The sequence below is a fragment of the Gorilla gorilla genome, chromosome 7 (assembly GCF_029281585.2).
Source record: "Gorilla gorilla gorilla isolate KB3781 chromosome 7, NHGRI_mGorGor1-v2.1_pri, whole genome shotgun sequence".
Classification (NCBI taxonomy): domain Eukaryota; kingdom Metazoa; phylum Chordata; class Mammalia; order Primates; family Hominidae; genus Gorilla; species Gorilla gorilla.
In genome coordinates, this window is record NC_073231.2 from 32,227,167 (window position 1) to 32,250,325 (window position 23,159).

At 43.2% G+C, this 23,159-nt stretch overlaps 1 protein-coding gene across 4 annotated transcripts in view; it reads right to left on the reverse strand.

Moving 5' to 3' along the window:
- Nucleotides 1-13,135: 13,135 nt before the first annotated feature.
- Nucleotides 13,136-23,159, reverse strand: part of NUGGC (nuclear GTPase, germinal center associated) — a 68,900-nt gene continuing 58,876 nt past the window's right edge. For all 4 annotated transcript variants that reach the window (XM_063709162.1, XM_004046833.5, XM_063709161.1 and 1 more), the window contains 5 exons: nucleotides 22,494-22,632; nucleotides 21,560-21,668; nucleotides 20,505-20,641; nucleotides 18,200-18,290; nucleotides 13,136-14,625 (listed from right to left, as the gene is read on the reverse strand). In XM_063709162.1, the coding sequence (XP_063565232.1) occupies nucleotides 14,480-14,625; nucleotides 18,200-18,290; nucleotides 20,505-20,641; nucleotides 21,560-21,668; nucleotides 22,494-22,632 (622 nt within the window). In that variant the 3' untranslated portion in view covers nucleotides 13,136-14,479. The remainder of the gene's footprint in view (nucleotides 14,626-18,199; nucleotides 18,291-20,504; nucleotides 20,642-21,559; nucleotides 21,669-22,493; nucleotides 22,633-23,159) is intronic.

Sequence of the window (23,159 nt, forward strand, 5' to 3'; positions counted from 1 at the left end):
TGTATTTGGAAACAGTGCCTTTGAAGAGGTAATTAGGGTAAACTGAAGCCATTTGGGTAGACCTTAATCAATAGGATTGGTGTCCTCATAACAAGAGATTAGGACACACAGAAGCTCACCAGGGGCACACATGCACACACACACACACACACACACACACATGTGGAGTGATGACCATGTGAGGACAGGGAGAAGGCAGCTCTCCACAAACCAAGGACGGAGGCCACAGGAGAAACGAACCCTGCCGACACTTTGACCTCATACTTCCAGCCTCCAGAACTGTGAGAAAACCAATTTCTGTTACTGAAGCCTCCTAGCCTGTGGCACTTGGTCACAGCAGCCGAGCTGACTAACGCACCCATGAGCATGCATGATGAACCCAATTCTGACTTCACAGCAGCTCCTTCTCTGGGAGTTACCCATTGTTATCCATTCCTGTGAGGAACTGGATGGAAAGACTTCTTCTTTTGATTTATTATAAACAAGTGATAGAAGGATGTAGGAGTTTGTGCACAAAACCTAAGTAGTTTTTTCCCCACTGGAAAAGAATCTGCAATGCATCCAATTGTCTTATGATTGAGGTCTTTTTGTTTTTTTAATTTTACTTTAAGTTCTGGGATACATGTGCAGAACGTGCAGGTTTGTTACATAGGTATACATGTGTCATGGTGGTTTGCTGCACATATCAACCCATCATCTACGTTTCAAGCCCCACATCCGTTAGGTATTTATCCTAATGCTCTCCCTCCCCTTGTGCCCCGCCCCCTGGCATGCCCTGGTATGTGATGTTCCCCTCCCTGCGTCCATGTGTTGAGCTCTTTATTAGCATATTTTTTCAATCAAGAGTATTGTAAACTCCTTCTCTCAGGCATAATTAGATTTCCTTTACAGCTAGAGAACCTAGTCTAGGGTCTGATTTGGTCTGTTGCCCATCAGCCCACTGCCAATATTTCTAAAGCTCTATGCCCAGGAGAACAGCACTTTTCACCAAAAGCAAACAAACAAACAAACAAACAAACCAAACGGCAGTCACGGTGCCTATAATCACTGCACGCATGGCTACGCTCGACCGTAAGGGTCTTGTTTGTATTACCAAGTTATTACTCTGTTTTATGGCTCCTTTTTATTTCTCTACATGCCCCTCCCTAGTTTTATTTTTGTTTTTTAATCGTGATCCCTGTTAGTCAAGGGATGGCCTATCCCTGTCCTGGGCAATCTGCCCCTGCTCCCCTGTAGCTGGTGGTAAGCACATTCATGGCCCCTGCCTAACTATCTCTTTTAGAGATCAGGTGTGATTCTAAGGAAATGGGGGGTTACCTTTAGTTTCTTTCCACATCTGAGGTTCTAAGTTTCACCTCTTCTCCTCCCAGTGTCCCCAAATTGGGCAGGCTTAGACTGAGCCTCAGCCTTCATCAGTCTGTCACCAACGGGTAGAACCCTCACCCACACACATGGGTAAGCAGGATTAAAATTGCCTTTGCAAAATTATGTCAGTGAGAAAATTATAGCAGTGAGGGAAATCTGATCTAGCCAACCCCCGCCCTCTTGCCTTTAGCTTTCAAGCTGCCTTAATTACTCCTAGGCTTAGGCCAAGCTAACTTTGGAAGACATTTAGGTTATAGTTTAAATAATAGCCCTAAATAATAGCCCTCCTCCCAAACTCGACAGCCTTTGAAAAGCTAACGAGAGACCACCAAGCTAGGGCAAAGAGATGAGCCTGAATTCTGCCAAGGTGTAGACATAAATGATTCTCAACCATTATTCCGGAGGTGCTACAGATAGTGTCACTCCTGCAGACTGGCCTTTTGAGATATCTTTTCAGGTTTTTTACATGTCTGACATCCATGGTTCTACTTGGACCCACCAACCAATGGCTCCTGTGACCCCACCCAGGAGCAATTCAGCCCAAGAGGACAGCTTTGACCCCCTGTGATTTCATCTCTGTCCCAACCAATCAGCAGCAAGCACCCATTACCTAGCCACCCCCACTCCCACACTCAAACAGTCCTTAAAAACTCCTAAACTACAAGCCTTCCATGAGATGAGATTCATTTGAGGAATAACGCCATCTCCCATGTGGCATGCCCAGCCTTGTGTCAATTAACTCTTTTTCTACTGCAATGCTGTGGTCTTTGTTTGCGCAGCAGGCAGGAAGAACCCATCAGGTGGTTACAGGGTGTCTTTCCATCAGGCCATGGGGGTGGGGCCACACCCATCAACCTCCCTCCTATGCTAAATCTCCTGCCTGCCCCAGTTACCCAAGGAATCAGTCAGTGTCACTGGGGAGCCATAAATCTCACCAGTTATTTTAACAGAGAGAATTTAAATTAAAGGTTTGCTGACTAGGTATGAAGTTGGTAACTAGGTAAGAGGAAGGGAAAAGAGGAGGCCTCTTGCCAGTAGCTAGTGATGGAGGAGGGATGGACAGGGGCACCAGGGGTGCCCCACTTCTCTGAAGGTCTGTGGGGCAGAGCAAAGGCCTCCCTGTCCCCTCTCTCTGCTTCCACTTCAATCTCTAAGAAAGCCTGAGCCAAGCCTGGCCTCTGCCCCCATCACTGGAAACTGCTTCAGGGTTAACCTTTGAGGAGAGATTTTGAACTGTAACCACCCAATGGGTTTACCTTGCCCACTGCCTAGACAGAACCAGTTTATCAAGACAGGGGAACTGCAATAAAGAAAGAGTAATCCACACAGAGCCAGCTGTGTGGTAGACCAAAGTTTTGTTATTGCTCAAATCAGTCTCCCTGAGCATTCAGGGGTCAGAGTTTTTAAAGATAATTTAGTGGGTAAGGGCTTGGGAAGTGGGGAGTGCTGATTGGGCAGGTTGGAAATGGAATCATAGGGAGTGAAAGTGAGGTTTTCTTAATGTCTTCTGTTCCTGGGTGCGATGGCAGAACTGGTTGGACCAGATTACTGGTCTGGGTGGTGTCAACTGATCCATCGAGTGCAGGGTTTGCAAAATATCTCAGGCACTGATCTTAGGTTTTTACAATAGCGTTGTTATCCCCAGGAGCAATTTGGGGAGGTTCAGACTCTTGGAGCCAGAGGCTGCATGACCCCCACATTGTAATTTCTAATCTTGTAGCTAATGTGTTAGTCCTGCAAAGGCAGACTGGACCCCAGGCAAGAAGAGGGTCTTTTCAGGAAAGGGCTGTCATGAGTTTTGTTTCACAGTCAAACCATGAACTAAATTCCTTCCCAAAGTTAGTTCAGCCTATGCCCAGGAATGAACAAGGACAGCTTAACAGTTAGAAGCAAGAAAGAGTTGTTTAGGTCTGATTTCTTTCACTGTCATAATTTCCTCAGTTATAATTTTGCAAAGGCAGTTTCAGAACCAGTGAAAGGTGAGTGCTGGGTTAAGGTGGCTTGAGTGAAATTCTCCAGCTGGGTGTTTCTCTTTTGTCCCATTTTCCTTCTTCCCACCTCTCCATTCTCTCTGCTTTTATGCCCCACCCTGCCTGGGCACCGACTGCTCTCTCTTCTCTCATGGCCTGAAAGGTTGCCCATAAGGATGGAAGTGCTCAGTGTCTCTCTGTTCTCAGTGGGCTGTTAAAAACGTAACTGCACATCCCTGATCCACATACACAGTCTGCTGCTTATAGGAAAACTTCTCAAGTTTTAGGGTACTGAATTATAAGGTCTCCAAAGCATAGAACACATGGGGTTCTAGAACTTGAATTTATGTTACAATAAAGCAGTGATTAAAAATTACTCTAAGTCTGAGCTCTACTCCCAGAGATTCTGATATTGGTGTCTGGAGTGGGATCCACTTGGGCATGAGGATTTCAACTGCTTTAAAAGTGCAACCGAGGTTGAGAACTATGCCCTAAGATACACACAAATACAGCAAATAAATGCCATTATCAAAATTATAAGAATGGAGCAGTCTCAGTGAGGTGTAAAGAAACGTGTGGCTAAGCACAATCCTCCATTGTCATCAATCCCTGCTTTCTGATGTTGGCTCCACCCAACTGGGCTTGAGTAGGAATCTTTAACTCATCTTGAACTCTTTCTAAGACACTAGTAGTTCCAGAGTTTTCGACAATTCTACCAGGTTTTTATAAACTTCTTTCTTTTACCACAGGTTTTGATTTCTCTGAGACAGACAGAGAGAGAGAGAAAGTGAGAGAGGGAGGGGAGGGAGGGATGGAGAAGGAAAAGAGAAAGGGGGGAAGGGAAGAGAGAGGGCAAAGAGAGAGACAGGAGAGAGAGGGGGAGAAAGAGAAAGGATGGGGGGAGAGAGAGAAGGAAGAAAAGAGAAAGAAGGAGGGAGAAAAGGGCAAGAGAGAAGGCAAAGAGGGAAGAGAGAGGGAGAGGGAGAGATGGGGAAGAAGAGGGAGAAAGATAGAGAAAGAAGAGGGGAAAAGAGGGAATAGAGGGAGCATGGACAGAGGGAAAGAGACAGAGAGGGAGAGAGGGGGAAGAGAGAGGGCAAAGAGGGAAGAGAGAGGGAGAGGGAGAGATGGGGAAGAAGAGGGAGAAAGAGAAATGAGGGAAAGAGGAGGAAGAGAGGGAGCAAGGACAGAAGGAAAGAGAGAGACAGAGAGGGAGAGAGGGGGAAGAGGGAAAAGAGGGAAAAGAGGGAGAGGGAGAGAGAAAGGGAGAGATGGGGAAGAGAGGGGGGAGGGAGAATGAGAAGGAAGGAAAAAATGGGGGGAAGGGGCAAGGAGAGAGAGACAGTGAGAGAGAGAAAGCAGTTGCCTTGGGCCCTGAGTCTCAGGCAGCAGTGACAGCTTCCTCCCTACCAGCTAAACAGGGCCTTTTCTTGTCTTCTAGCTCAAGGCAACATCTGCCTTTCCTCCCCAGTGGTGACATAACAAAAGCTCATGGCCATATAACCTGTCGACTTGTCTGTCCTCTTTCCAGCATCAAGAATCCACATGTTTCTTCCAGAGGGAAAAATAAAAGAAAGAACTTTTACAGACACAATGCAGCAAGATTTGAAAATATAGACTTAACATGGTTTTGATCATAGAGGGTATCTAGAATGCAGTCCCATCCAGATTTCAGAGATCATTATCGATTTTCTCTTTGTCCCTAATCAGATCACAGTATGTGGTTGAGATAAGTGGGGTGTATTGAGTTATGGGGTGGTATTCAGACAGAAGAAAATAAATAGACACAAACTCATCTTATTCTGGGTAATTCAACTGGAATGGAAAGAAAGGGAAAAGGAATGAAGGAAGAACCCAAGGTCAGCTGATAACGCTGCCTGCACATGGTATGATGCCTTCAGAGCAAATGATAACATGGCTGTCTTTTCAATGCTCTCCTTGGCAGGGAGATGCTGATGTTGTATTTTAATAATATAATAACACTTCAATTAACCAGCCTTACAGACGTGCTCCACAGACAATACATTCCTTCATGTCATCTGGTGCTTTTTATTATTACACTTTGGATGATGTGTCCTCAACAAGGATCATTTCTCTCCTTTCTTAAGCAGAGCTTATTGGTTATAATTTAACATTGGAAATGAGCAAGAGTCACCATTTATGATGATTGTAAGGTACTTGTGCAGGATGAAAGTGGCATCTCCCAAGGGAGAGACCGGGGATCAGAAAGGAGCTATTCTAAGCTGTTATTTATCTAAGCTGCACCACCCCATGGAGATGGATAAGACAGGGCCCATCTCTGTTTAAGTGGTGGCTTTAGTGATATCAGCCCAGAACAGGGTGGAGAAGAGACCCCTTAGCAGGATCATGCCGAGAAACGGGGTCCAAGAGTAAGCCCTCCTCATACAGGGCAAGGCAGTGTTGTGTCCTAAATGATAATAATAATTGCTTTGGAGAGATGTGCTTGCCCACAGATAACCTACAAAGCCACAGTTCTTGCTGGAGATGCTGAAGCCATGGGATTAGAATCCATTTCTCCCATGTCAGAGTTGACAAACCCGGACAGAGGAGGGTCTCCACTGATTTTTGGCCAAAGCCTGAGCTCTGGAGTTTTCCACTGACAGATGGAAAAGGGTAGAGTTCCCAAAGCAAGGGGCATGGGGGTCCTGGGCAGGAGACCTGCAGAGGGGCTGTTAGGAGCAGAGACAGTGAAAGGTCAGTAGAAAGATAGCCTTGGAAGGTCTCAGCCTGGGAGATTCCTCTCCTTAGCCACAAAGGCCCAGGCTCTTGTCCTCCACTGCTGTGCAGGGAAACAGCCACCTGGCCCTTCGGTGGTTCAGCCAGACTAGGGAGACAGAGAAGCTTGAGATGGGAAGGTATTTGCTTCCTGATTGCCACAGGCTGAAATGCAGTTAAGAGTCAACCCCCATTTCTCCCCTCCTCCACCCACACTTAAAAAATATCTTTGGTCGTGCCACCCTGATCCCTGGAAGCCATAAACAGGCAATATTCCAGGCCAAATGTCTGAGAGACTTGACACTGATTGTCCTCAACCTCCCGGCCCTGCATACTCACCTCCTGGGCTACAAAAGATCACCCCTCAGGGCAGAAAGTGAGGGACTCTTCTCTGCACCCACGACAGACCGTGTCGGTTTTTAGTTTCTAGTTTCCTCCCTCATTGTCAAGCTGTCAGTGTTTTTTTATTATTATTATTATGAAAAAGGGACAGGGGGCGCTGAGGAGGTTGTTTTAGCCAAAGATGCATATTCTAAACCCAATCACGAAGAGACATCAGACAAACCCACATATTATAAAACAGCTGGCCTGTACCTCTCAAAAATGTCCATGTTATGAAAGATAAGGAAAGGCTGAGGAAATGTTCTAGATTAAAGGAATCAAAGAGATGTGATAAATACAGGTAACACAGCATCCTGGGCTGGATACTCTACTGGAAAATGTTGGCAATACCGGCTATAACTAGGGCAACTGATGATATCTGAATGCAGATTATAGATAAAATGATAGTATCTTACCCATAATCAATGTTGAATTTTCTGAATTTGATCATCATACGAGGGTTATGTGAGAAAGTGTATTTGTTTTTGGGGAATACCCAAAAACATTAAGGGATAAAGGAACATGACATATGCAACCTACTTTGAAATCATTCAGAAAAAGTATGCACAAATAGACACACACGGACAGGCAAAGAATGATACAGCAAAGCAAATGTAGCAAAATGTCAACAAGTTGATACAGTGTCTATAGGAGTTCTTTGTACTATTATTGCAACTTTTCTGTAAGTTTGAAATTCTTTTGAAGAAAAAAGAAAAATATCAAAAGAAAGTGATGGGGAACTCCAAAAGAAAAGATCATGGAAGGACCCTTTAAATAGAAGCAATTCATATAGAAACTAGAGGAGTTAAAAAAAAAAAAGAAATAAGTAAATAGAAGCAATTCAAATAAATATGAAAAATGTTCAACACCACTAACAACCCAAGTAGTGCAAGGTGGTACTTTTTAAAATCTCATCCCATTAACCTACTGCAGAAAAGGATAACAACCACATTTGGTGAGGAATCAGTGACACAGAAACTCTCGTCCCTGCTCGTAAATGGACAGTGTTTCTGAAAAACAACTTGAGACTTTAAAATGCTTTTAGACTCAGACCTTGTAATAGAATTCTTAAAAACTTATCCAAAAGAAAAAAAAATCAGAGCTAGGGACATAGATTTATATCTAAGCATATTCTCTATGATGTTATTTACAATGGAGAAAAACAGCATGATTTAAGTGTCCAAAAATAGCACAAAGGATAAATAAATAACACGTGTATATAGGAAAATACTGTGTAGTCATTTAGAGCTGTGTTTCAAAAAAACATTGTTTTCCCCGGCACAATCCTGCCCACCTCCCAACCTTCTCTCACTCTAGCCAGTCCACCCCTCTTTCCTGGGAAGATGAACTTGCTAGGACTTCAAACTCACCACGGAGCCCTTGGGGCACATTAAGGATCACAACAAAAGACTTTTGCTCGCAATTTTAACCTATTGATCCAGCAGCCCTTTTTCCTGAATCTCTTGCTTCTGGTTCCTGAATCCTCTTGATTCTACCCTTGGCTTTTGAGGTTTTTGTTCTTTTATTGCATTGGTCTGAATTTCTGTCCTGGATTTATGTCAGTATCAGCATGAAGCCTCTTACCAGGACTCAAGATGTTGCCCCACGTTCCTCCCCTTTTGTTCCACTCTGCCAGTGCAGCCTTCCTGACTGACAGCTCTGCGTTGCATTCTTCAGGCAGTTAACACACAGCCCCACTGCCAGTGCCAGCTCTGACTTTCTAAGCTCTGGCTGGAGTTAACTCCTTGGCTTCTGATACCAAGGAGGTAATTTTATTTGGTGAAAACCAAGATTTGGAGCAGACAGATATAAATCTAACACGATCTTAGTTCACAGCCCTCACTTGTCTCATGGGTTATTTAGAAGTGTGTTGTTTGGTTTCCAAATCTTTGAAGACTTTTCCAGATTTCTTTTTGTTATTGACTTCTAATTTAATTCCACTGTGGTCAGAGAACATACTCTGTATGAGTTCCATATTTTAAAATTTATTGAGACTTATTTTATGACTCAGGATATGGTCTATCTTGGTAAATGTTCCATGTACACTAGAAATTAATGTGCACTCTGATGTTGATTACAGAGTATTCTATAAGTCTCAATTAGGTAAAGTTAGTTGATACAACACTGTTCAATTCTTTAATATCCTTACTGAGTTTTTCTACTTGTTCTATCAGTTATCAAGAGTGGGTATTGAGATTTCCAACTATAATTATGGATTTGGCTATTTCTCCTCTGAGTTTTATTAGCTTTTGCTTTGTGCATTTTGAAACTTATTAGGTGCATAACTAGGATTATTATGTCCTCTTGATGAATTAACCACTTTATCACTATGCAGTGATGATCCTCCTTATAATTAGTAATATTCCTTGCTCTGAAATTTACTTTGTCTAATATTGATATAGAAACTCTGTCTTTAGATTAGTATTTACAAATATCTATCTTCCATCCTTTTACTTTTAACATATTTATGTCTTTATATTTAAAGTGGGTTTCTACTAGACAACATATACTGAGGGCTTCTTTTTAAAAAATCTAACTTGGTAACCTCTGCCTTATTTAATTAGTGTTTTAGACCATTTACATTTAATGTGTTTATATGATTGGATTTAAATCTACTATCTGGCTATTTGTTTTCTGTTTGTACCTTCTATCATTTGTTTATTTCCTATTCTTTCCTTTCTTGGATTATTTGAGCATTTTAAATATACATTTTATCTCTTTAAGTTGTTTGCTAGATATAACTCTCTTGTTTTTCTAGTGGTTGCTCTAGCGTTTCTAGTACATATCTTTAGCTTACCACAGTTTACCTTATACATTATATAACTGTGTATATTGTATAAAAATCTTGCAACAACATACTTCCATTTCTCCCTTCCTGCCCTTTGTGCTTTTGTCATACAATTAAATTCTACATGTTATAAACTCCACAATGCATTGTTATTGGTTTTGTTTTAAACTACCTTTTAAATAGATTTGAGAAAAATAAGAAAAAGTATTTTATATTTGCCCACATATTTACTAATTTTGGTACTTGCTTTGGTATGTCTGAAAAGTCTATTTCACTTCATTTTTGGAAAATGTTCTTTGCTAGATGAACATTTTTTTCCTTCAATTTTTAAAAAGGTTGCTCCACTGACTTTTGGCTTACATTGTTTCTGCTGTCATTGTTTTTATTCCTTTGGATGTATTATCCACTTGTCATCTGCTTACAAGTCTGCTGTCATTGTTTTTATTCCTTTGGATGTATTATCCACCACTGCCTTTGCAGCCTCCCCTTCACCCCTAACACACCCAGCTGGTTTTAAGATTTTCTTTTCATCACTGGTTTTCAGCAATTTGATTATGATGTGTCTTGATGTATTTTTTCTTATTTTTCTTTTGCTTCAGAGTCATTGAGCATTTTGGATCTGTGGGTTTATAATTTTTATCAGGTTTGGAAAAACCTCAGACATTATTCTCTTAAATATTTTTTCCTATATCCCCACATCTTTACTGTTCTTCTGTGGTTCTAGTAATGTATATTTTAGGGTGCTCAATGTTTTATTGATGCACTGTTCATTTTTTTCCTCCTTGTGTTTCATTTTGGGTAAGTTCTATTGCTGTCTTCGAGTTTACTTATCATTTCTTCTACCCTACCTAGTCTGCTGTTAATCCCATATAGACACTGAGACTTTTTAAATCTCTCCAAGTTCTATTTGAGTCTTAAATTTCTTCCATGTCTCTTCTCATTGTGTTTATGCTTTATTCTATCTTCTTGAGCATCTGGAGTAAATTTCTTATAGCAATTTTAATAACCTTGTCTACTAACTCTATCACCTGAGTTATTTCTGGGTCTATTTCTATTGATTTTTCTCATTATTGTTCATATTTTCCTGCTTCTTCATATGCCTGGAAGTTTTTGTTTTGATGCCATATATTGTCAATTTTCCATTGTTGAGTGCTGGAATTTTTTATGCCTAAATGTTTTCATGTTTTCTTCTGGGATGCAGTTAAGTTACTTGGAAACAGTATGATTCTTCTGAAGTTTTTTTAAAACCTTTATTAGGTGGATGCCTGACAGCCTTTCGTTGAGGACTATTTTGACCCCACCACTAAGGCAATACTCTTCTGATCAGTCTACTTGATGCTTCAGGTGTAAGGTCTTCCACTATGGCTAACCTAGCTTGAACTGAGCTTTGGGGACTTTTCTGCCGGCTTCATTCCAGGGGTTCTTTCCTCATTTTTGGTAGTTTCCTCACAGGCATATGCTCATCAGTACTCAGATAAAGAATCAAAGGAGACCCACTTCACATCTCTGGAGCTCTCTGTCCAGCTCTCTTCTCCATGGTAATCTTCCCTGTGAATTCTAATCACCTTGGACTCTTCAAACTCTGATCTCTGTCCCCTCAACTCAGGGAGACCACTCAGTTCCTTTGGGGCTTCCGCTTCCTGTGCTGTGGTCTGGAAACTCAACCAAGTCATAAGATAGAGCATTGCAGGCCTCACCTTATCTCCCTCCCTTCTTTCAGGGATGACTGTGTTGCACTATTTTCCCATATCTAAAAATTGTTGTTTCATAATTTTTGTTTGTTTGTTGTTGTTGTTGTTGTTGTTTAACCAGAGGGTAAATCTGGTCCTGTTACTCCACCATGGCTGGAGGTGGAAGTCCTCTACATCCCTCTCGTGAGATATGAAAAGTGAACTATACAAACTGCAATAGAACGCTATGTGTTTAGAAGTTTAATGTGAAAATGAACCACTGAGACATAACCACATGGCTAAATCCCTTTTTCTCCTACTTAGGCAAAAGATATTACAACAAAAAGAAAAGAATTTAAAATCCTAGAATTTCAAAGGAGCAAAAGATGTTTTAATCATCCAGTTCCTCTCTTTCCTTTTGTATACGAGGAAATAAAATCTCGGAGGTGTTAAGGAATTGTCATATTAGTATTGGTCACAGCTGGGATCAGAACCCAAGTTTCCCAACAGACAAGTCACTAAACCATGTTATTTCCATTCTGCCCATAAACAATAGTGACCATTTATCAAGTACTATTAAGTACAATGTGTCCATATTTTGTAAGCATTAACCTAAACTTCCTGACAACCCTAGCAGTATCAGGGTAGGTACTACCATTGTCACCATTTTACAGATAAATTACCTGAAGCTCAGGGGGTTTAAATGATTTGTCTAAGACAGCTGTTCTCAAATATGGTCCCTGAAACTCTTCCGTGGGGTCTGCTGGGTTAAACTGTTTTTATAATAATACTAAGATGTTATTTTCCTTTTCTACCATGTTGACACTTGTACTAAAGGTGTAAAAGCAAAGATGGGTAAAACCACTTGCACCTTGGCATGAACCAAAGCAGTGGCACCAAACTACATTCAAAACTCTTGTATTTTTCACCATCATGAACTTTCAGGGCTTTTAAAAAGCCAGTTGGACTTTAAAATGTTCTAAATGAAACAGTATGTTATTAATTGTATTAATTATGGACATCTATGTAGATGTCATTTTATTATTCTGTGGGACAAAATGGGAAATACACTTAAAACACTTCTGCAAAGAAAAGCATTTCCTTGAGTGTCTGAGTTTCAGGCTGAACTTGACACTTTTTTCTTGGAACATCATTTTTATTTGAAATAATGACTGACAAACTATGGTTCATCATATGCAGTTATATAGTAAACATTTTCCTAAAAATGAGGAAAGTGAATCTATCACTTCAAAGAAAGCAACTGACAACATTTGTCATCAGTGATAAGATGAGCTTTTGGGGGGGAGATGGAATTTTGTAAAACATATTTTTCACTGTGAGCTTGACAGCTTCCCAATACTGCAATACTTTCCTGATGAGATTGGTGAAGACACTAACAAAATGATTTCATGGTATTATACAATAAAATGCATCGACATTTGGAATATTTGCTTAACTCAGCGAATAAATATTTTCAAGATGAGCAATGCCTGATATCACAAAATCATGCACTAGTAAAAAAAATCATTCAAAGTACAAAATCAACCAGTGCACTTTAATGTAATAGCATTTGAAAAATGTTCACTGATAATGCTTTCAGATTCCACACCACAATTAACTTTTAAGAAACTGCCATCTGCCTTTGTAGAATCAAAATATATCCCAAAATTACCTGAAAAAGCTATTAAAATACTTCCTTGTATTCCAACTGTATATCTGTGTGAGACTGAATTTTTTTCATATACATCAACCAAAACAATATATTGCAACAGAGTAGATGAAGAAACTGATATGAGAATCCAGCTGTGTTCTATTAAGCCAGGGAATAAAGAGATTTGCAAAAGTGTAAAACAATGTTACTCTTCTCAGTACATTTTTTTAAAATAGCTTTTTACATAACAATGTGTTATTTTTGTTAACACGTAACGGGTTTATTATTGTTCCTTCTAAAAAAGTTAGTAAATAATTACTTACATTTTCTCCTATTTAATTTCGAATAGTCACTATCAACAGACATAACCCACATAAACAAAGGCTCCTCAGCGTCCTTTAAAAGTGAAGAGTCCTGAGATCAAAATGTTTAGGAAGTGCTGGCCTTAGATAACACATCTGAGAAGTGGTGAAGCCGCGTCTATGTTCATCTGGCTCCCAAACCCATTTTGTTTCCAGGATACAATGTTGCCTCCTTACCCAAAGTCTCATCAGTACTAAAATGAAAAACAGAATTGGATTCCTAAAAGCTTTATTTTGCAATGTTTTCCATAATACTTTAGTTTTTCAATGTTTAGATATTTTTCTTTATTGAAGGATGAATTCCTTTTTATGGCTTGTTTTACATCTTGCAATGTTTTTTCTATCATGTTTAAGTTTTTTTATGTATGGGGGTGTGTGTGTATATATATATATTTTTTTCTTTTTCTTTTTCTTTTTTTTTTTTGAGACATAGTCTCACTCCATCGTCCAGGCTGGAGTGCAGTGGCGCGACCTTGGTTCACTGCAACCTATGCCTCCTGGGTTCAAGCAATTCTCCTGCCTCAGCCTCCCAAGTAGCTGGGATTATAGGTACATGCTACCATGCCTGGCTAATTTTTTGTATTTTTAGTAGAGATGGGGTTTCACTGTGTTAGCCAGGATGGTGTCAATCTCCTGACCTCATGATCCACCCGCCTCGGCCTCCCAAAGTGCTGGGATTACGGGAGTGAGCCACTATGCCCAGCGATGTTTAGATATTTTTGCGGAAGCAAAAGTTTCTTGTCCTAAAGCTTTAGAACTCCATTAGGTATTGAAGATGACTCTTTGGGGCTATAAAATAAAATGCAGTAAACATACTAGTTTTATATTGCATGCAAAGTCCAAATAGTTGAGAGATGTCCTCTATTAGATTTCACGAAACAGAAAAAATTCTGAGCCAGGCACAATGGCTCATGCCTGCAATCCTAGCACAAGAGACTGAGGTGGGAGAGAATCACTTGAGGCCAGGAGTTTGAGACCAAAACGCAAGAGAGCAAGACGCCATCTCCACAAAAAATTAAAAAATTACCCAGGTATGAGCCGGGCACGGTGGCTCATGCCCATAATCCCAGTACTTTGGGAGGCAGAGATGGGTGGATCACGAGGTCAGGAGTTCAAGACCAGCCTGGCCAAGATGGTGAAACCCCGTCTCTACTAAAAATATAAAAATTAGCCGGGTGTGGTGGCAGGCGCCTATAATCCCAGCTACTTGGGAGGCTGAGGCAGAGAATTTCTTGAACCCAGGAGGTGGAGGTTGCAGTGAGCCGAGATTGCACCACTGCATTCCAGCCTGGGTGACACAGCGAGACTCCGTCTCAAAAAAAAAAAAATTACCCAGGTGTGGTGGCCTGTACCTGTAGCCCCGGCTGCTCTGGATGCTGAGGCTGGAGGATTGCTTGAGCCTAGGAGTTCGAGGCTGCAGTGAGCTGTGATGGTGCCACTGCACTCCAGCCTGGGCAACAGAGGTAGATAGATCCTGTCTCTTAAGAACAAAAAATGTAATTCTAATTCTCTGGCTCTGGGTTGATTTTTCATCCATCGGGACTAAGCCCCAGGAGTTACAGTGATGTCCCAGGGGGGCCAGCCTTGCTGGGGGATGCCCTTAGGAGGAATTCTTGCATGCCCTTCCTCAGCCGTGCATTCTCCGCGACCTCCCTCAGGCTTCTGTGCAGCTTCTCCATCTCCTTGTATTCACTCCCGACATCTACAGGAGAGCAGAAAGCTCACATGAGGACTTGGTGTCCGTTGCAGAAACGTCTCCAGAAAGCAAATCCCCCAACAATCCTGTCACTTGTCCCAGAATATGAGATCTGGAGTGGTGCTTACAGATCAGACATCAAAGCAGGTGTTCCTCCTCTTACCAGAAAGCTTTCTCAGCATGGGGTCACCCTCAAAAGAAACTCAAACCCACCCATAAGAAAAACCCTGAGAAGTCACTGGGTCTGTATTAAGGCTTCACAGGTGTGTGATATACAAAGCACGTTGCACAATAACACCTCCCCTAACTCCTCTCCAGGCAGCTCCCCCTCTTCCCCCGACCCCAATCCCTATCCTCCCAGCACAACCAATTCTCAGTGAATGTTCTCTTTCTGGCATCTCAGGTTTTAATCCCATGATCTGTAATCAAACCATGTCCTCTCAATGGTTAGTTTTATGTGTCAACTTGTTTAGGTCACAGGGCCCAGATACCGGATTAAACATGAGTCTGGATGCCTCTGGGAGGGTGTTTTTAGATGAGATTTACATTTAACTCAGTAGACCTCAAGTAAAGCAGATGGCCCTCCCCAGTGTGGGTGGACCTCACCAGCCAGCTGAAGGCATGCATGGAGCCAAAGGCCAGCCTCCCCCAAGCAGGAAGGATGCTCCAGTGACAGCCTTGGGCCTTTGAGATGGAGTTTTGCTCTTGTCACCAAGTCTGCAGTGCAATGGCGTGATCTTGACTCACTGCAACCTCTGCCTCCCAGGCTCAAGTGCTTCTCCTGCCTCAGACACCCAACTAGCTGGGATTACAGGCACCCACCACCTCACCTAGCTAATTTTTTTTTTCTTTTTTTTTTGTATTTTTAGTAGAGACAGGGTTTCACCACGTTGGCCAGGCTGGTCTCGAACTCTTGACCTCAGGTGACACACCCGCCTCGGCCTCCCAAAGTGTTGGGATTACAGGCGTGAGCCACCGTGCCCGGCCAAGCCTTGGTTGGGCCTTTGTCTGCAACATCGACTCTGCCTGGTTCTGCAGGGATGGCCTCTGGACTTGAACTGCCTCTCTTTCTGGAGTCTCTGTCCTGTGGGCCTCCCTGCATCAGATTTTGGGCTCACCAAGCCTCCACCATCGTGTGGGCCAACTTCTTAAAATAAATCTCTCCCTCTATCTATCCACACATCCTACTGGTTCTGTTTATCTGGAGGACGCTGACTAATTGCAATCCCCTTTGAAGGGACACTTCAGACTGAGCCCTGAATGCCTTTCTAATCCCCCTTGGCTTTCTGTGCCCGAGGGTGACTCAGGTTAGTTGGCCCTGAGCCTGGCCAGGGATGGGACTCATGAGCAGAGGGGAGTTAGGACCCGGAGTCTTTTTGTTCTGTCCCATATCTGGAAGGCCTCCCTTCTCCCCACTGCCTCTGAAATCAACCTAACTTTTGAGGCTTCCCCCAGGACCCAGCTTCAGTGACGCTTCCCCATGTCCCAGCCCTGAATAACCACTCTGTCTCTGAACTTCAAGAATAACGATCTGAAGTCTGAGTGGGTTCCCTCCCTCAGGGCTTTGCTTAAGTGTCACATTCCCAGGGAGACCTTCCTTTACCACCCTGTCCCGTATCCCAGCATCCCTTCTTCCCTTTCTGTGTTTCGCTTCCCTGCCACATATTTCACTTATTAGTTTGCTTACTGCCTGCCTTCCACCCACTGGGCTGTGAGCTCCATGAAGGTGGGGACTCTTGCCTGTATTGGTCACCACTGTGTCCTCAGCACCCAGAACACTGCCTGGCACCCAGGAGGTGATCAGAATTGCTTGTTGAGTGAATGCAAACTCCCCAGTCTTACAATGCACATTCTTACACATCTTGTCTTACCAACCAGGTAAGGCCCTGACAACAGGGACTGCCTTTTAGATTTCTTTATAAAGTATGACCCCCTGACATGATGTATATTTGCTGTCGATGGTGAAGAGAAGGAAATAGGCTTAAATTATAGCAGTTGCACTTGACATCAAACTGAGGGGAGCACCATCTGTCAAGTGCACCTGCTATAATTCTTGAAGTTCAGAGACAGAGTGGTTATTCAGGGCTGGGATGCGGGGAAGCTTCACTGAAGCTGGTCAAGATCTCTGGCAAGCGGGAGTTCTTTAAAGCAGGCACATTGGAATGACTATCATCTTAAAACTTAGATTCCTATAAAGGCCTGGACAGAAGGTCGTGAGAGTCCAGTACATTATAGTGTGAGGGTGTTGTATCTCCTTCCCTGGAGTCCGTTAGGATCAGGTTAGAGGTCCATCTAACCAGCCATAAATGGGTCATAAAGATTCCCAGAGAGATGGAGAAGTGCAGAACGGATTGTTAGAAGCAGCCATTGTGGCTTTGACTTTGGGAACAGCTCTGTCTACTTTCACCCTGGCAAACTCAAATGGCATCAGATCTGTTCATTGCAGCAGGCAACTATGGATATGGTATAAAATATAAAAGGCACAAAATATACAGGGTGCAGAGCAAGGCTCCCACCCTCTCCTACCCTCCAGCCTTCCAGTTCCCCTCCTCAGAGGCAACGAGTACTGCCAGTGTTCTATGTAGCCCACGGAGATTTTTATGCACATACAAACATATACATATGTATTTTCTTTTTTCCCCTCTCACAAATGGCAACATACCATATACATTTACTCACTTTGCTGTTTTCCACTTTGTAATATATTTTGGAGATCATTTCATGCCACTACCTATAAAGCTGCTTTATTTTTTCTAACAGTTACACAGTCCTCCACTCCTTGTGTATCTAATTTAATTTGAGCAGTGCTTTACTTACAGATATTTGAGTTGTCCCCATTTTTGACGTTAGAATGTTACCCTGAATAACCTTGTCTATATGCCACCCTCCCCCCTTATAAGGATATCTGTAGGGTTGCTGTGCCAAATGATATGTGCATTTTAAATTTGGCTAGAAATTACTTAATTGCTGTTTGTACCAGGTTACCCTCTCCAGTTTATACCGGGGGCCTGATGGAGCCCATGGCCTGAAAGGGACACGGTTGCCTACACCAAGGTCCACAGCTGGGGCCGCATCCCCAGGCTATAGGTGGATTAAGAGAAGCCTTTCTCCACCATCACCAGACCATGAAATTTTTCTTAAGGAGGCATCAACTTAAAAGAAAGACTTTATGGAGAGAGCAGGGCAGAGCTGTGGATTTAAATTATCCTCTTTCCAGCTATGGGACCTTGGGCACATTTCCTAATATGAGTCTCTATTTCTGCATCTGCAAAATGGAGCAACAACATATATCCCTGGGAGGTAATGTGAGAATTCAGTGAAACCATGAGCACAAAGCCTGAGTATAATGCTTGCTGTCAGTTGGGTGCTGGGCAAAGGGTAGGGCTGCTGTTTTCATCATCATCATCATCACCATCATCATCATCGTCATCATCTCCATTCCTTGCCCTGCTAATTCTTCCTAACTTCCTAACTTAAATTCCTAAAATTTAAACTTTAATACCTTTAAATTCAGGAAGGAATAACCACAGCCAGGGCTGTCTGCACAATCACCCTGTATACAAAGCTTTGGCATATTTACCTGCAAGCTCCTTGTAGAGGCCATCCCCCTGGGACGAAGCAAGGGCCAGCATAGTGGTGATGCTGCCCTTCACCTTCTCCACGATTCCAGTCTATGCGACAAGGACATTCAGTCTGTTAGGATGGTACAGCCCAAGGAAAAGTGGATCTTATAAAAGGGACCCCACCCAGTCCCCCAGCCACAGAAGGTACAGACTGGGGTTGCCAAAGTCAGGCTTTGCAACCCAGTTGCAAAACGGTGAAACATTTTCAAGGACACCAAATGGCCCAGGAGGCAGCAAGACAACATGTCTGTGGGCTCCTATCTGTACAGCATCTCCCTCCCCGCCTACAGACTCGTGGCGGGCTGCAGCTCTGGTGCCAGCTGATCAAATCAGGAGCTAATGGGGAAGCATGAAGGCATGGCGGAGAGAATGGCAATCACAGAGATGGAAAAAGAGGGAAAGAGCTGGTCACTTTCCCACCATCCTCTCGTCCATGCATCTGCTCACTGGGGAGATGTTTGCTGCACACTTGCTCTGTGCTACTCACCTTACTGTACATGTCTGATTCTTCCCAACTGCCTGAGAAGTGTCTTCTTGCTACTCTTAGTCCTTTTATCAACTAAAACCCCTTTCTTCCCTCTTCTGTTTCTTGCCTCCCTTTGAAAAAAATGTCAGGCTCCTTCCTCTAGCCTGGCAGAGTCTAGTTTTGAAGCTGGATCTCCTACACTTTTTCTTTAACATTCTAGATTCTAGATCAAGAGCCCTAAGCATACATCTCAGCTCTAGCCATGGACCTGGAACCTGTAACTCAAGGCCTCTAGGTTCCAGCTTCCTCATCTTTAAGATCAGGGAACGAGAGATTCACAGCTCCTAAACCACGAGAAGGAGTCACCTCACGCTAGAGTGAAAACGAAGCAGCAAGCCACATTATCGATCAATATATCAGAGACTAATCTGTATATTCAACAAAATACTATTCCATTCTTTAATTTACAGGACTATTGCGAAGAGGTAATTAAAAAGAAGTAAATCTTCAAACATTATGTATAAAAAGAAATTTCATCCATTGTGTAGAACTAAAATATTTTAAAAAACTAAAAGTTAACTGGCGTTCTTTAAAAAAAAAAAAAATCACAGAATGGGAACACTCTATGGTCTTGCCCAGTTTTAACTTCCTATGTTTCTGTCATTTAAGATACATTTGTACATGGTCAACATACACATTTTTTAAGCGACATAGTTTCCTGGGTGTCTTAAGATCCAGTGTCTATGTACACAATGGGGAAATGGGAACTGGCTTTAGGGAGTTCGCCCAGTTTCTTGTCCACGAATTTTTAGACGGTGATAACATGTTAAGGGATTGAAACTAAACTGCTGCTGGTGAACAAGATGCCTCTTAGCCTACTCCAAGGGGAATTACATGCTTTGAATTGTAAAGAAGGATATTTTCCAAAACTGCAGTCCCGGTGGAGGAGAGGAGATTGGGCAGAAACAGGTTGGAGATGTTTCAAGAAGGCTGGTTCTGAGGTGGACTGAGATAGCAATAGGCTGCTTCCTTGAGGGCTTGGGAGACAGGATCAGCCAGCCTGGGTTGAGGCAGAAAATGTGGAGCCTCACATGGCCAGGGAGGAAGCCCACAGTGGCATGGACTTCAAGGATCTCTACTACTTGGGGGAAAGGGGGTGGCAAGCCATGAGGCCCAGAGCAGAGGCAAGATGGTCCAGGTAGGCTTGGCAGAAGCATTTAGGCCCAAGGAAACCATCAGGAACTGTCTTCGGGGGTAGATAAAATTAAAGCTGAATGTGTGCTGGTTACCATAACTGACTGGCCTTGAGTAGTGTATCGATATTTACTTACTGACATTTTATGTAGACAAGACATCTCCCTATCTAAACAATCTGTTTTGAGATCGTGCTATTGTTGGATATGCTGGAGACAGGCTTCCCAATCCCAAATCCCAGCTATGCATCTCCCTGGCTGTGTGGCTGGTTGATACATCTCCCGCTGCCAGAAGTTTCTTCTCTATAAAATGGGAACAATCATAGTACCTACCTCACAAACTTGCTGGGGATTAAATGAGCTAATGTCTGTAAATAGCTGAGCACATGTCTAGCTATTACAGTCTCTGTGCTACTGGTGACTCAGGAAAGAGGAGAGGCACAAGAGAGTGTTGGAAGACTGCAGCTCTCAAGTCGAAGCCCCAGAAAGCATCTGTTCCATTTGGACCCAAATGCCTACTATGCCTTCCACCTTCTGCGCTCACTTCCTCTCCTCCCCCGGAACCTCTCGGGGTCTAGGATCCAGGCTGTGGGCATAGAGTACCTTCAGCTGCTGAAACTGGTGCTGCATCCTTTCCTGGGCCCTTTCAAACATGCCCTCAGCCACCTGCCGGTCCACACCTCTTCTGATGGCATCTTTCATCCGCTCACACGCTTTTTTGCCCGCGATCTGAGCTGCCTCTGGCAAAAATGATAGCCACAATCACACCAAGACAAGGACCTGCTTAGAAATCTTTAGCATCATGGCCAGGCATGGTGGCTCACACCTGTCTGTAATCCCAGCGCTTTGGGAGGCTGAAGTGGGCAGATCACCTGAGGTCAGGAGTTCAAGACCAGCCTGCCCAACATGGTGAAACCCCCGTCTCTACTAAAAATACAAAAATTAGCTGGGCACGGTGTGCACGCCTGTAATCCCACCTACTTGGGAGGCTCAGGCACGAGAATCGCTTCAACCCAGGAGGCGGAGGTTGGAGTGAGGTGAGATCGCTGCCACTGCCCTCCAGCCTGGGTGACAAAGCAAGACTCCATCTCAAACAAACAAACAAACAAAACAAGAAATCTTTGGCCTTAGAAAGAAAAGCAAGCCAAGCAAACAAACAAACAACAACAAATATATATATATATATACTTATATAAAAATAACACTTTATATGTTTAGATAATAACCAGCATTCAGAAAACCTAATGACTGAATTAAGCTGAAATTTGCAAAATCACTCCCTACCCCTCAAACGACAGAGCCACCAAAACAGGAAAGAGCCTGAAAGTGAGTTCACAAGTGAGTGAGTTCAAGTATTTGTGAATACTTGGAAACAAAAATGAGAACCTGGACACTGGATTCTACAGCTAAATCAGCTGGGATGTTGTATGCAAAAAAGCAGGGTGTCTGGACCAAGGGTAGACAGAAAGAGCTGGAAAACACACAGAGAAAGGTCCTCACACCCTGCAGTCATGTGGTTGCAATGTGTGGACTGAGAGTGCTGCAAAGTCTTAGGGTGCAAGAGAACAGGGCCTTTGAGGGAGCCGCAGAAAAGGATGTGAAAGGTGCTGACAGAAAGTCCCAGAGCAGGCAGAAATGCTGTCCCCCGCAGCCCCCACCTTCATAACAGAGCTTCAGGTCACTCTGGACAGAGGCAGTGAGGGACTCGTAGATCCTCCGCTTCCTTCTGAAAATGTGGTCCTCCAGGCCCCCGAGGATGGCACTTATCTGGGAAGATGTGGCAAAAGAGGCCGTTGGTGACAATTCCTTCAATGGAAGCAGGTCAGGTGTCCCAGTGCATGGCCACCATTCCCTCCACCTCCACCTTATATGATGCCCAGTTGTTTGTCTGTCATCTCCATAACTAGGCTGTGAGCTTCTCATAGGCAGGAACTCTGTTCTAAGCATCTTTATACCCCAAGTGCTTCCCATGGTGCCTGGCACCTACAAACTACTCAATAAATATTTGCTGAGTTGAACTCAGGCACAGGCAAGGTCCCGGAATGGGCCCTCTCTGGGCGGGCAGAGGAGATACAAGCTCTTTCCCTAGCATTGCCACGTAATTTGAGGTGGCACTGGAAGAAAGTGGGTCACAGACAAGAGTCTTGAGGCCTCAAAACTAAAAATTGACCTAAAATTGAACAACAATAACAAAAAGGATTGACTTCTTTAAGTTTCACTGCATCGGATGCTACTTTGTAACACTGGCAAAAATGATAGGTTAGTGAAAATGGTTCCAGTTGATGCAAATTTTCATACAGTTAAGGCTTCTTTAAAGATTCTTCCTGGAAACTGAGTCAACTTTGCAACCTTGCCGTGCACTCTCAGTTGCTTCACAGTGGAACAAAATGTCCCACACCTCCTCCAAGGCAGTCAGGCCCACTGCTGTCCCCACATCCCACTGGGTTCTGTATTTCACAGCGCCTCCTAGGAGGTACTCCCAGACCCTGGATACTCCAGGGAACAAGGGAACAGACAGGCAACCTACAAAACTGGCCTGGGAAGAAAGCCATGCCCAACCTCACTGCTCTCCTCACTTTATAAGGAACGTACCTCCTGGATCAGGAAATTTTTTTTGCAGCTATCATATTTCCAGCCACTTCTTATCCCAATTTCTGTCATTTTCTCCTGCAGGGAGTGCTTAAAAGCATCTATGTGAGGCATCAGAGCTGAACCAGTGGGCTTCCCCGTCCTACAGAGGAAAGTGACAAAAAAGTTTAAGGGAATGGTGGCTGCTGTGAGGCTGAAACAAACACGAAACTAGCTGGTGTCCTTTTATTCATTTAAGAGAAGGAAGATGAAATCTAACAGTTATCAAATCCCTATAATGTGCCAGGCACTGTGCTGTGCCAGACCTTTGACATAAAAGCCTATGAAGTTCGTGAGATAATGCTCACTTAACAAGTGAGAAAATTGAGGTTCAGAGAGGATTGCTGGTGTGTCCAAGGTCACACAGCTAGCAAGAGGCAGAGTCATGCTTGGAACACTGCTTTAACTACAGGACTCACAGTCTTTCCACTGCCAATGTGTGTCCACTTGAAAGGGTGGAACTTAAACTATACCTAAAAGTTGGGTAAGATCTGAGGAAGTGGAAAGAAGAAATTATTCCCCATGGGACAACATGGTAAGCACAGTCATTTCAGAATATCCCAGAAATAGGAAGTGAGAGGTTGCAGAGGAGAGAGCACAAGCTTTAAATCCTAGCTCTCTGCTCATGAG